Source organism: Panthera uncia, chromosome C2 (genome assembly GCF_023721935.1).
Source record: "Panthera uncia isolate 11264 chromosome C2, Puncia_PCG_1.0, whole genome shotgun sequence".
In the NCBI taxonomy this organism is placed as follows: domain Eukaryota; kingdom Metazoa; phylum Chordata; class Mammalia; order Carnivora; family Felidae; genus Panthera; species Panthera uncia.
The window spans coordinates 112,282,840-112,297,545 of record NC_064810.1 but is presented as its reverse complement, the minus strand read 5'-3'; the positions used below and the strand labels follow the sequence as shown (position 1 = coordinate 112,297,545).

At 42.5% G+C, this 14,706-nt stretch overlaps 1 protein-coding gene across 2 annotated transcripts; it reads right to left on the bottom strand.

Moving 5' to 3' along the window:
• Positions 1 to 609: 609 nt before the first annotated feature.
• Positions 610 to 11,845, bottom strand: TM4SF1 (transmembrane 4 L six family member 1). Of its 2 annotated transcripts, XM_049629724.1 has the most exons (6): positions 11,540 to 11,844; positions 10,020 to 10,109; positions 9,786 to 9,931; positions 6,872 to 7,052; positions 4,660 to 4,718; positions 610 to 1,434 (listed from the first exon to the last, which is right to left on the bottom strand). In XM_049629724.1, the coding sequence occupies exons 1-5, from the start codon at positions 11,714 to 11,716 to the stop codon at positions 4,704 to 4,706; spliced, it is 609 nt and encodes a 202-aa protein (XP_049485681.1). In that variant the 5' UTR covers positions 11,717 to 11,844; the 3' UTR covers positions 610 to 1,434; positions 4,660 to 4,703. The 2 variants fall into 2 exon arrangements, with proteins under 2 accessions (XP_049485681.1, XP_049485682.1); XM_049629725.1 differs by lacking the exon at positions 610 to 1,434 and having other exon boundaries at positions 3,868 to 4,718; positions 6,855 to 7,052; positions 11,540 to 11,845.
• Between the last annotated feature and the right edge of the window lie 2,861 nt (positions 11,846 to 14,706).

Sequence of the window (14,706 nt, the reverse complement as noted above, 5' to 3'; positions counted from 1 at the left end):
GGAAAATGAGGAAAATTCAAGCTATGCTACAAAAAGCCCTGATAAAAGGCCAATTCTCAAAGTAAAAGCATTTCATTGCTTTCATTTTTAAGAATGGAAAAACAGATATGTAACTGATATTTATAAAAATCTTATTTGGTAGCTAGACTAAGTAGACACCACGTACTTACATTTCCCAAACACAGAGTGGGAATTATAGCCTCCCCACAATATTTTTAGCCTGTGGTTACTGCCTGTCTCACCTGGCCCAGCCCTTCAGCTAATTTCCTGCACAATTATTCTCCAGAGTTCACTGAAGAATGACTCCTCTGTCCACCGAAAGGAACAATGGTTTTCTCATATACTTGGGGATTTTCCTTCAAAGACTGTGGATGACTCCCTGAATGATTTCAGGAATGAATATTTGTTTTCTCATTTTTGCTTTCTTTCCAAATGTAGTATGTGTTTATTGTAAAAACTTTAGTAGGTATAGATAGGCAAAATGAATCAAGACAAAAATCACCCAGAATCTAACCAAAATTACTTTTTAGTGCATATATATAATAAATATAAATATAAATATAAATATAAATATAAATAAAATTTTATTGTGCTGACATTTTACCAAACCAGTTCCTTGTTGGACATTTAGGCTCTTGTTATTTTTCTTGGTATAAATACTACTCCCAAAATTATCCCTGGAACTGAACATCTTTTTGTTTATTTGTTTAGGTTTTATTTCATAATCACAAATTTAACTTTGCAATCAAGCTACACTTAGAGGGGAATAAGGAAAATATGGAACCCATAGAACTGCAGTGAAAGCACAAAGATTATAGGATATTTCTAGTCGATGGGGGTGAAGGGATACCCTCCTGAGCTACAGAAGGAATGGGCTGGTAGTTAAGATAAAACACAAGCCAAATTATTAGATTTGTCCACAATCAGCACTGGTGATCTTCTTGCTGTGCTGCCATTGCTGGACCCAAAGCAGTCTATACTTCCAAATATTCATGCTCTCTCTCACTTTGCCAAAAACCACATGCCGACCACCCAATCACTCAGGTGTGGCAGTGCAGATGAAAAATTGAGAACTGTTTGTGTTGGGTCCAGCATTTGTCATGGACAAGATACCAAGACCTGTGTGATCCAGAATGAAATTCTCATCATCACATTTCTCCCCACAGATGGACTTGCCATTATGGATTATGAAGTCAAGTCACCTGGCACATAAATCCTGGAATAATCCTGTGACAGCAGGAAAATTTATAACCAAATCCTTTCTCCCCAGTGCTCAGAGCATGAAAGTTTTCTACTATCTTGGGAACTTTGTCTGCAAACAGCTCGATGGAGATTTGACCCAAGAGCTTGCCATCCATAGCAATGTTGAAGAACTCGGTGGAGTTGACTGTGGCTGGGAGGCTCAGGGGGCTCCGAGTGGTGGCATCTGCAAGGCTGAAATCAAATATCCTTAATGATTCTCCTAAAATAAATTACTAGAAGTTATAGATATATAGATAGATGATAGATAGATAGGGAGGTAGATGGTAGGTAGACAGATGATAGATAGGTAAATAGAATAGACAGATAGACACATACACACATACACTGGGTTAAAAAGGATATGCAGACCTTACAGATTGTTGCTTTTCTGAAAAGTTGCACCAAATCCCATACCTGTTCCCATGGTAGGTAAGCATCAGAGGAAACATAGTCAAAAGGGTCTCACATGTGTACAAGAAACAAACTGTAGTGAAGGTAATGCTCCATCAATTTCCTCAGACTTTACTTCAAGAGATTCCCTATATCTAGCAAGTTATTTATAAATTTGGCAACTATGGTAAATTTATACTCGGAGGGAACTATCTAACCTTTGGGCCACGTGTGCTATTCAGGTGACTCAGATTCTACAGTAATTGTATTGCTTTTATGTTGCCAGGTGATATAATAAGCTGTTTTGGTACAATCTCTGAGGGAATTTCCAGTCAAATTGAAGGGTTTGGAATATTATAGACCCACCATGTGAGCTATAAATATAAATAAACTAGGGTAGAAGGTGATTTATTTTGCTATTTCCTCTGGAAAATGGTAATGTCTACTATTAAAGAATTTACAAACTAGGGAAAACTTTGAGTCACTCAAACTTCAGCTCTGGGGTGGGATGACTGAGGGTCACAGGGACCTGTCAAAGTCCCCCTTGGGTGAGTGGAGAGGCTGAGTCAGTGTTGGAGGAGACAAGGCCCCAGCACCTGGGCAGGGGTAGCAGAGGAGGAAGAGGGGGCCAAGGACAGAAACCAGCAAAGCATGGGTTTTCATGTTAGATTGACCTGAAGTCATATCATAATATGCCTTGGGCATATTACTTAACTTCTCTGAGTTTTGACTTTGTACAGTGGAGACAAGCAACACTTCCTAGGAATGCTGAGAGATTTCAGTGAAATAATATGTGTAGAAACTAAGTATAGTAACTGACCCATCGAAGGAACTCAATAAATGGTTGCTATTGTTACTATCATGATTAATCATTATTATTGTTGTTGCCTTGAGGATAGACTTTAAGAAAAAGAGGTGCTTATACCTGATCATTATGCCTCTTGTTTGGATTTTCTCTTTCAGGGGCTCTTAATCTGGTGCCCAAGAATTCCCAAGAGACCCAGGGATAGATACCTGGGAGAAGGGGTGTTAAACTCCAGAGAGGAAAAAAAAATGCCAATGTTTTTACTAACCTGTAAGGAAAATATAGTATTTCCTTTGTTATGACTACATGAAACAATTCACAGTAGTATCAGCAATGCTGATCATGCTTTGATTAACAATACAAAACATATATGACTATAAACAATATATAAATTATATATTACTTCTGTATCAAAAGTACAGTTGTTCTTAGACCCACCCCCTAGACCACTGCCTGCCTTCCTGTCTACAGAGGCTGGTGTGATGGAGCTGGCTGTCAGGTAAACTGTATTATAATTTTCAAAAATATTTTGATAAAAATATCACAATATTTTATCAAAAACATTTTGATGAAATATCACAATTCGATTAAAGATCATGCTATATTTTATGCACTTTTAAATGGCATTCTTCAAAGAAGTCTGTAGTCTTCATAGGACTGCCAGAGGGAGACAGAAGCACAGAAAAGATTAGAACCGTTCCGTGGGGAAGCCACTGTAGGGCACCCAGCACACAGGAGGGACTCTGCTGTCCAACAGCCCGAGAAGCTCCTTTATTAACTCATCTATTACCCAGGCCAATAAACACGAAAAGCAGAAAACTTCTGAAGATAATTCCCAATAGATCAGGGAATCCTGTCTCTTGAAAGGGCCTAACTCTGTATAACAGATATAAAATATCAAGGGAGAAAATGTCTGTTACCCTCCCCAGGAGCCTGATGCCTCAGGCATCCAGTAGAAAGGACCTAAGTGGTGTAATGACCCCAAGGTAATGGCACAGCAACAGCAATGCACGGAGAACAGAGAAACGTAGAAGAAGGAGAGGATGAGGGAGAGAAAGTGGGATAAAAAACCCAGAAGACACAAAGCCCTAAGCAATAAGGGCTGCACACCCCTCAGGCTGTATATAAAACTAAAAAAAAAAAAAAAAATAGGGAGAGAAGTTTCAAGCTTATTTATTTATTTTGAGAGAGAAAGGGCGAGAGCACACATGCACAGCATGCACATGAGTAAAGGAGGGGCGGGGGGGTGGAGAGAGAGAATCTCAAGCAAATGCACCATCAGCACAGAGCCCGATGCAGGGCTCGAACTCAACAACCGTGAGATCATAACCTGAGCCAAAATCAAGAGTCGGACGCTTAACTGACCGAGCCACCCAGGCACCCCAAAAGGGGGAACCTTAAACAAAGGACAGTGAAACTAAACAAGAAAAAAAACTTGTAGTGGATACTTTATTTTGTTCTATTTAAACCATCAAAGTTGGGGGGTGTTTCCCCATGGTCCTTCTGCCCTTCCTCCCTCTGCCCCATTTTCCCATGATGCTGATGAAACTGCTTTAGTCCGTTTCCCATCTTTTCCTCATCCAACTATCCAGGCGTTTTTCTTTGTCAGTACATGATCCTTGGTGCTTGTCTCTGAAGGACAAAAAGTGTTCTACCTGTTAGAGAAACAGGACCTGCCAGTACTCTCGGCAGCATTGCATATTTTGATGCCTTCCTTTAGCTCAGGGCACTCTCAACCAGCCCTCCCTCTCTGGGCAAGTGTCTGTCTCTTATGAAACATGAAACACTTCAAAAAGGACTCTTGCCAGAGATTTGCAGGCATATGAATGGGAAACACCATATAAACAGTGAAAACAGACACATCTTTTCAAGTTTTTGGATTTTCTCCTTCGCGATCTTAAAAAAAGCAATTAGAAATCTTTCCTTTAATAAACCCAGGCATAGATAATAGTAACTGGAGTGTGATACTTATCCTTATAATGTTTCTAAAAAACATCACTCAGGCCAGAGTTTGTCTCAGCTATGCTGAGGACCGACCGTCATTCAGTCTGTAAATTACCTCATGGATTTTCTCATTCCTAAAAAAACAGTTTGCTACGCTCAAACACTGACATCACATGAAGATGCCAGCTTTTATACACATTTATAAAAGTAGAATATACGGAGTATGATACACTAGTACAAAGTTTTACAAATTAATACAAGTAAAATATATAAATTACAATGAAATAAAGGAAGATCGTGGTTCTGTTGTGGGGTGGTTCTTTTAGCAGTCGTATCGCTGTAAAGAAAATGAAATATGCATTACGTTACAATCAGGCTAAACAAACAACGATGCCATGTTAGTCCTAAAAGTTCCTGTTTTAAGCAAACATAAAGTGGGCTGATCTCCACTACCCAGAGCTTTTGGCCAACAACACTGAGAGCTTGGACAATGTTCCTGAAATGTTTCCTAAACAAACCAGATCCATTGTCCTCTCTTAGGAAAAGCTGCAGGAAAGGGCCATGGAAACCACAGCTTACTGGTGTTTGCTTGGCTTCGAATGCGTTTGGGGTAGGCTTTTATTTATTTATTTTTTTTTTAATTTTTTTTTCAACGTTTTTTATTTATTTTTGGGACAAAGAGAGACAGAGCATGAACGGGGGAGGGGCAGAGAGAGAGGGAGACACAGAATCGGAAACAGGCTCCAGGCTCCGAGCCATCAGCCCAGAGCCTGACGCGGGGCTCGAACTCACGGACCGCGAGATCGTGACCTGGCTGAAGTCGGACGCTTAACCGACTGCGCCACCCAGGCGCCCCTGGGGTAGGCTTTTAATCTTAGGGATTTAAGAGATAATGCCATGGGAGTTTCACACAGGAGTGGGCTCAATATGGGTAACCTTCCCAATTAAGTGCTACCAAGTTACAGACTTGACTCATCTACACTAAAAACCTTGCCCTCTGAAAGCGTCTTTTGTCTTAGAAACAAAAATAGCAGATCTGCACTGTGGTGTCTGTGAAAAAGCCATCTCTTTGGTGACTCAGACGGGAAACCCCATGGGACTACTTGCTCCCCACCCCCGCTCAGAGAAGAGGGTCACTCTGGCAAATCACTAGAGCAATTTTGGTCATTGACATATTATGCCTGTCCCCAAAATGCACAAGTGCTGATGTCCAAAGGGGCCTCACCTAATTTAAACTCTGCCTTGTATGAAATCCAAGGCTAAAGATAGGTCACATTAGAATAAGTCTGAGAGGACTCTCCTCTGCCTCTCCCCAACCATATTGCCTGGAAACAACTTCATATTGAAGGTTTCCCACTGCGCTGTTTTCTTCGAAATTTGGCAGGCTCCCAAGGAAATTATTAATCTTGCTGTACTTGCCTGATAAGGAAAACTAGATTTTTCTTTTAACGTCCCCTCAAAAATTAGAAAGTTTCCTTTTATTCATAGCAAGGTTTTTCATGGTAGCCACATGCTTTCAGTTTTAATTAGATTTTGTCTTATTTTAAAAGACAGTTAAGAGACCTTGAACCAAAGGAGTAAATGATTAGGAAAATATAAATTAAATAAGTTTCTGTTTACCTAATCCTGTTTTACAGAATAAGACATAAAACTAACCTCCCAAAATTGAACCAAAGCTGGACTTCCATCAATTCATTACTATGTGGTTTTTTTTTTTTTTTAGGAGGATATAGAAACAAGAACTTTCCCCACTACTAACAAATGCATACTTCTCTCTGAAATCATATCCCCAGGAAACAAGTGCTTCCTGGTTTTCTTTTACCATGAAAGGCTTTTTTCATGAGCTGCTATTCAAAGGTTATTAGTGATTCTCTGTGCTTAGCTGTTTGGGTATTTTTGTGACTCCTTATTAGAAGGCATTGTAGAAAATCCAACAGAACAGCAAGTGTTGCAGACAGGTTGAGAGCAGGAGCTCGCATAAAATGACCTAGGGTTTGAAGCCTGTTACTTCCTGCCTAGGTGATCTTAGACATACTGCTTAATGTCTGACTCATAGTCTCTTCTGAAATGTGAGTTTAGCTCCGTGCCTGGTGCAATGAACATTGACCACTATTTGCATATACTAGTTGGGAACATGAGAGCAAGCAAAATTGTGTCTCTTTGGCCAGAGCAGGGGTAGTGAAAGGGGCAGTGAGTTTGCTCTTGAAAGGAAACTTTGGGTACGGGCAGCATTTTCCTATATACACAGAGCCAACTATAAAAAAAAAAAAAAAAAAAAAGATAACCCAGCAACTATGATATTCAGGAAGCTTATTACTGAAAGCAAAATTGAATGCTGTAAATGCTTTGCCACAAAGATGATGTAGGAACAAACGTTGGTAGTTGGAGCAGAATCTGATTTTGCCTTTTTTTTCTTTATGATGAAAATAACAGTGTGTTACAGTAATTGAATACCCCAGGGCCGGGCTGTGACATTTTCACAGCTCTTACCTGTTGGCGAGAGCAGCAATAGCCACATATGCCTCCCATCACACCATTTATTACTTGAATGAGACATAAGATGAATTCAATTCCACCCAGGGCCAAGAGGATGGAAAACAGAGAGACGTTCCATTCTACAATATGTTTGGGTTCCGTGCACTGGGACCATGTGGAGGTATCCAGAAGGTACCTGTGGATGAAAAGAAGAAACTTCTGATATATGACCACATCTAAGGGGATGTCTCATAAGCTTTCTGTGTGGTGCTTTTTTGTTCAGAAAAAAAGAAACTAATTCAATGACCTGTGTCAAATTTTTCTAGTCTGTCATTTCACAAAGTGACAAATTCAGATCTTGCTGCAATGATAAACATAAAATTCAACAAAGATTATTGAGCACTCATTGTGAGTTAGACCTCAAGCCAGGGCCGGGGATATAATGGTGAACATGGCATGGGTTCTGCCTTGGAAGAGCATAGCATCTAAGGGAGGAGACAATATGCAATCTCAGTGTAACCAGTACACTGATCAGGAAGACCAAGTGTGAGGAAGGGCATCTCCCCTAGGCCAGGAGAGTACCTGCTTATGTAACTATTCCACAAGTCTGAGCTCCATGAAGTCCGGAACCAGACCTTTCATCATTGTATAAATAGACCCTAGATCAGTATCTAGTACATAGTAGGTACTGAACACATTTTAAAAGTAATTGAATGATAAATAATCTGAGGTCACTTTGTGAAATGTTAGCAAACCACACTGAAGTCACATTTGACTATACACACACACACACACACACACACACACACACACAGAAGTCATATACACGTATATATACAACTTAGGAGACTTTCTAAGTACCTGGATATTCTTACAGTCTGAAAAATTCTATCTCCGATTGCTCTTTTAGAATTTCAGCCTTTGCTACATCATAAAGCATTTGGATTCTTAATGAAATAGGATTCAATCGTGGGAAAACCTACAACTGACTTAATCCCACAAAGAGGTCTGGTATAAATCTTTTCTTATCACTTCTTCCTACCACAGCAGAACAAAGGGGCTTAGAATTAGAGACCTAACTTTGAATGGTTCATTGAGCCAATCAGAAACTCAATGTGTTGATTAAAAAAAAAGAATTCTGTCCTTATGACCCCATCTTTCTGCATATCAGGAGGTGGGGGGAAGTTGTAATTTTAGGACACAATGTAAAAAATTCCTTTGTCCCCATCTGGCTATTGAGCAATTAATCACTGGCTTGTGACCTTTAGTTATTCCTCATATTGAAATCCCTGGACAGGTTGAAGTGAGGAATGATATAGAAGCAGAAGGCTTCTTACAGAAGCTGGGGTGGCTGGTGGGAGGGGCATACAATCAAACAGCTGTAAAATGCTGAGTGATATTCTCACTTCTCCTTGCATTCCAGCTTCACCAATCATGATCTTTTTTGGAGGTGGGTTTGTGCAGTAGCTTGAATGTCTGTACATATATAGCCAATTTCCACTCACACATTCAGTATGTTCTGAACAAAGTTGAATCACGATCCATAACTATATTGGCCACCCAAATTTCAAACCCCCGTAAAGCTAACATTTGTTCAGAGGCTACTATTGGGTTGTATTCATTGTCAGTTAGCAGATAATATTAACAGCCAACAGAGGTCAGCCTCAGAGTGTGTCAGCTTGTGTGATAAATACTTTACATTTATTATCTCATTTATCCTATGACAACTGCCATTGGTTTTATTTTACAAAGTAACTGAGAAACACAGAGCTCAGTTCACTGTTTCCTGGTTGCTGAGGGAGAAATGCAGAGCTGGGATAAAATCCAGGTCCACATAATTCCATGTTCACGATTTTACAAACTCACTGTATGCTATACAATTCATGGGGGACAGTCTCGATAGGGTAAGGGCAATTGAAATTCATTATTCATATTATTTCCACTCGTGAATCTCATAACGAAGCCTTTCAAAATTCAACGAAGGATGTCATTCATTTGCTGTCATGTACATCGGTTTCTATGAGCTATTTCTGTTCTTTTCTCAGTAATAGATAAGAAATAAGTACCGACATAAAACAATGGAGCTTAAATTATCCTGATGCTAAGATCATGTATAAGACTGTCTTATGTAGCCTGATCACTTTACTTTTCTTTTAATTTTTATTATTTAAAAAATTTTTTTTAATGTTTATTTATTTTTGAGAGAGAAAGAGAAAGAGAAACAGAGTCCAAGCAGGGGAGGGGCAGAGAGAAAGGGAGACAAAGAATCTGAAGCAGGCTCCAGGCCCCCAGCTGTCAGCACAGAGCCTGAGGCGGGACTCGAACTCACCAACAGTGAGATCATGACCTGAGTTGTAGGTGGACAATTAATGCACTGAGCCACCCAGGTGCCCCGCCTGAAGGGTTTGTTGTACATAGCGGTTATGTTATATTGTGAGTGTGTGTATGAGGATAGTATGATCAATCGGGGAGTTGGTTAAATTCAGATGCTTTCCATCCATAAGGATTCCACAATATTTTCTTATAAAATAGTAAAACCAGCCAACTGTTTTGGTATAGTGCACACACTACATAAGCACGAACCCTACAGCCAGGCTGCCTGGCTGTCATGTCCTAGGAATGTGCCTTTGGATAAATTACTTCAGCTCTCTGTGCCTCTTTTTCCTCATCTGTAAAACAGGAGCAAGAGTGGAAGTCAACTCCTAGAGTATCATGAGGGCTGAATCAGCGAATCCATTTAAAAGCACTTAGAGCTTCTCCAGGTCAGAGACTGGGCATCCACCCTCTGACACCACTGCCTGGTGCCTGAGTCACCGCCTGGCTGAGTGCACGGATACATGGATAATTGATGCCTTTCTAACTCGATGGGATTGCCCCTATACCATGCGGTGGACAAGAATGTGTGGTCGGACAGGGAACAATGACTTACTGTCCGTCGGTGTTGGCAAAGGTGTAGTTCCACTGGCCAAGAGAATCACGACATACTGGCCCTTCGGCCAAGCCCAGGGCTGCCACGATGACGCAGTAGCCAGATCCCGCAATCCCAATGAGGGCCGCCAGGACGGAAGAAAGCATCTAGGGAAAGGAGAGACGGCAGAAGTGAGCCGGAGCGTCGCACCTGCCTCCCAGGGACCCCTTTCACCACCCGAGCTGGAGCACCTACCGCGCATCTCTTGCCACAGTTTTCGTGGCCACAGCAGCCACAACAGTCGTCCTGCTCCAACCCAATGAATACGAATGCCGGCAGGAACATCTGGTTAGAAAACAATCAAATTAAAATCACCATCTTTCCCCACATTAAAGCCTGTCATAAGGGTCAGGCTAAGCATCTTTTGGTAAAATACCTTGCTTTCTGACAATGTGGAATGGCTTTGGGTTAGGTCGGCCCAGTATCACAAAGAATGTAAAACTATGAGGGGGAAAAAAACAACACCTCTAAATGAAATATCTGCTTGTTTTCATGTAATGTGCCAAAGCATTCTTTAGGGTGAGGGTGTCGTATGGGAGGGATAGAATAATAATCCATAAATATGTTTCTTCCACAAGAGTTCCCTAATGTAGTCCCAGAGGCAAACTCTGTTTCTGTTACACCCTGCCTTTAATTCGTTTTTTCCCCCCTTGTACACATAGATGATACAAGTCTTTAATATAATAATTGAAATGTTTTTGTAAGTGGGAGAGATGAAAGCAGCATACAATATATAAAAACCATTTCTTTGATGACGCGATTGTATGGTTGTTGCTTCACAATAAAGCTCCTTAAATAAAGTAAGTATGAAATACTCTGAGTTTGATCAAAAGAAGCCTAAACAAGGGTGACGTTATATTAAGGACAAACCATTGTTAACATGGCAGCGATACTTAAATTCAAAACCGATTTGCCATACCATAATTAGTGCATTAAATTTAAATGTTTTCAGGTCTTTTCTTGACTAAGAAAAATATTCTGTGTGGTATGAGCAATTCCACAAAATGTCTTTTTAAACTTCTCAATCCCAGCATTTAAAGTGGCAAGCTCGAGTTTGTCCACATTCTTTCCGTGCTGTGGTTGAAGCTAATACTTCCAGCTCCCAGGTTGGCAGGCAAATTCCTCTCACTTCAATTAAAAACAAACCTTGGAAAAAACAACACATTCCGCTGTTAGCTTCAGATCCTGATCTGCTGCTAACGGGAGGATTTTTCCTAGACACCACACCCAGGATTACATAAAGGAGAAAATTTATCCTTCTTTTTAAGTAGCAATACACTCATAATTGATAATTTTTCCTGTCACAGATGTCTGAGAATAAACAGCAGATAATTTGGATCCGAAACTGTTGATTTAGACAGAGAACCAGTGACGCCCTCCCAGCTCCCTAGGGCAAATGTTAAATGCCTACCCACTTCAGTTCTAGAAACTCTAGACACTCTCAGATCTGATTGAAAAGCTAATATCTGTTTTCTAGCTGTAAAGTGAGAGAGCTTAGCAAAAAGGAAGTTCGTTGTTGGTTGAAAGAGGACTTTGTAAAACGTCTGATAAAATTAATACACTAGACGTAGCTCAACTTTTGTGCAATCTGCTTTCAAAAGAAGATGAACAAAAATAACTGGCTTTGGAAATAGGCATTGTAGAAAACTTTCCATGAAAACACCTCTTTAACAGAAGAGACTTTTTTAAGCTTGTAATAATTCTGAACAACTTACCAGCAAGCCCCCTCCTACGATGCCAGAAAAGAACCACACGAAGCGGCTGAGATGGTTTTCGGAGGCATATTTTGTTTCCCCATTTGGAAAGTAAAGCAAAATATTAGCTACAATGCACAGGATGGCCAGCCACACCAGAGAATGTCCGATGCACCGTGCACATTTTCCATAACACATGGTGGTGGCAGAGGCTGCGAGGATTTCCCTCTTCACTCTGCAGCTCAGTGATGGCCAAGTCAGAAGAGAGTATGCCTGTCTGTGGAGAAAGCAAAAGCAGTTCTCAGCCCATTCCTGCAACCTCTTAAATACTCAGTTCTTAGTCACCGGGTTGGGGGAGGGGGAGGCGGTGAGGTACTTGGCTTTCATTGGTCCTGATTGCAGGCTCTGGTTGGGGTGGGGGGAGGTAGGGGGAATGTCCCGCCCTTGCAATGAAATCCTTGAGACAAGCGAAACCAGGGTAGGGATGTGGGAAACAGCCTCAGTCTTAAGCAAGAAAGAAAATGATTAATCTTCACCGAGAAATTCACAGTGCTACTCCTTCACAGGATGAAGAATTGACAGGAACGCGTAATACAACTTTCCAGTAACTGTCAAGTGTCCGTAGTGTGACCGTGCCGGTTGAGGCTGTGAAAGGCAGCGAGCTGTGATCCTGCTCCATGCAGCTGTTTGGACAGCTTCCAGTCTGAGGGCTGTGTGTTCACTTCCCCTGCTGCACTGACTTAATTCCAGACCTGGGGCAAGTCTCCTGAGCTCTGAGGTTGTCTCCTTGTCTGTTAAAGGTAAGGTGTCTAAAAGCCATCACCCACAGATTTGAGGTGGCTGTTGGGAAAATTGCCAACCAGGCTTCTTCCTCTGCCTACTGCCTGCTCTGTAGGACCGATCCGACCATCCAGCTTTCCTGGATATCTGCCTCCAAAACAAATCTGGTACCAAAACAAAGGTGGCGTTAGTCAACACAAAGGGCTCCGGCACCTGTCTATTCCTGAGTATTACTCTCAGGCAAAGCAATGCCAGGAAAGGCCAAGGGAGGCCTAAAGCATGGGAGAAGGATAGAAAGAAAAAGACGAGAAGGAAGAAGAAGAAAGAGACAGAAGAGAAAGGGACTTGGCAAGCAGAGCAGGGAAACAGGACGGAGAGAATGCGGAATGAGCGGGAGAGCCAGGGTTGTTGATCAGGGCCCGGGTCTACCTGTGGTCTACCCAGCCAGCTCCTGAACCAGCTGTTGCAGGCTTACATGTGAAGGCAGGGAAAGGGTATTACTTCTATCTTACAGAAGGAGGGGTCGGACTGTGAGTAAGTTTAGCCCTTGAAGAGCAGCTTGTGCAAGCCAGGTAGGCTGGGGAAGGACGGGATGGCCAGGTGGGGCCAGGACTGGAGGGGACGTGTGCCCAGGACAGAATAGTGAGTGCAGAAAAGAGGCAGAAGTCCAAGATGGGGTACTGTTAGTTCAGAAGAGGAAGGTGAGCAAGGCTGTCGAATCCAGCAGCTCAGGCTGAGACCGGAGTCTGAAGGATTTAGGCCAACACTGGAGGGCAGGATGCATACCAAATTTGAGGAGGCGAGCTGGGGTTAGTCACATAGAATCTGGACTGGGAGGAACATACTCACAAAGGTGGGGCCATGATCCAGACTGGCCTGAGGAAGTAGAGGGATGGAAAACTGACTTCAGGTGGAGAAGCCTGGAACTGCCCAGCTGCTCGGGCATAGGTGGGCAGATCTTCACAAGAACGTTGCTCTGTTTCCACCATGCATCCAACAACCGGGCACATGCACCCTCTGTCCCTGGCTTTAGGTCCTAATGGAGAGGAGATTCCACAGATAGCAAGGCCTGGGGTGGCATACAGGTGAACGCCTGGGCCCTTTGTTAAGGCATCATCATTGCAAACCTCCTCTCTGCTGATCCATCCCACCTGGGGCCAAAATGAGGGTGAGCAATCGTTTGACGACTTTGCTCCTGAGTGCTTAATCACCTTTCCCCTTCTCCCCCACCCCTACGATCAACAGAGTGTGGAGAAGAGAGTGAGGGTCATGCAAAAAGTCTGGAGTGACAGCCTATCTCTGCTGTTGTGCAGTTTTGTGGATCAGGGAAGTCATCACATTCCTGGGACTCTGGTTCCTCCTCTCTAAAGTGTGGGACAGGATTGGATCAGTGGGTCTTAAGTTTTGAGACTCTTGTGATGGTATGGATTCTCTCCCTGCCCAGAGAATGTACATGTATGCAAGCACACACATTTTTCACTCACTTTCAGGGTTTCATGGACTCCCTGAAGCCCATTAGTGGATTCTCTTCCACATTTCTCCGGATGAATCCTGTCTGGAGACCATTTGCATCACAGATGCAGATACCTGGTCCACCCTCAACAGAATAAATAGGAATTTCTAGGGATGAGGCCCAGTCATCTGAAGTTTTTACAAGTACTCCAAATGAGTCTTATGTTAGCTCAGGTTGGGGATCACTGGTCCACAGGCCGGGTAAATACCGTTTGTATCACATGTTCCCTGAGGCCACTGTCACCTCCACTGGCTCCACAGCTCTAGACAGACATACAGCATATGCATGAATGGTGGGGGGACAAAGTGCCACTCGATGTAGGCCACTTTCAGGCTTCACTTGTAATATGGAGTCTGTCCTCCTTGCCCACACTCCTGCCATTCTGCATGGTACCCTCTGCTTCTGCCCCTCATCTGGGAACCTAAATCAGGGTCTTTTCTGGTTTGGGCTCCTCGTTTAATATCAGATATGCTTTTGTGGACAATTGTTTAACTACTTGGTTCTGGTCCTAGCCAGACTCTGTCCCACAGATGACCCTGGCTTTTTTCTCCTGGCTGTGAACTCTCAGTTTCCTATACAGAGCTGCCATCTCCATGGGCATGTTCTGGGTTTCATCCCACTTTCCAAATCCCACCCCGGGCCCTCCCCACCACCCTCCCGGGCCTCCCTGTCCTCCTTGCTCTAAGCATTGCCTTCTGGAGCTTCCTGCTGAAGGATTCTGCTTACACATCCCCTCAAAGAGGCCCTCTCCAAAGACCCCATCTAATGACATTATGCACCCTCCCCCAGTTGCTTTTCATCACATCATGCTGCTCTGTTATCATCCAAGAATTTATCATCCCTGAAGTTAACCTATGTATTCACTAGTTTCCTTTTCTATTGTCTGTGCAGAACC

What these genes read in the sequence shown, in the direction of transcription:
- TM4SF1 (XM_049629725.1), bottom strand. Translation starts at nt 11,716, where the DNA reads ATGTGTTATGGAAAATGTGCACGGTGCATCGGACATTCTCTGGTGTGG. An exon ending in TCGTAGGAGGGGGCTTGCTG is followed by an intron (nt 10,110 to 11,539) that starts GTAAGTTGTTCA and finishes TTTTCTAACCAG; the next exon opens with ATGTTCCTGCCGGCATTCGT. An exon ending in CAGGTAAGAGCTGTGAAAAT is followed by an intron (nt 4,719 to 6,854) that starts GTCACAGCCCGG and finishes TTTTCTTTACAG; the next exon opens with CGATACGACTGCTAAAAGAA.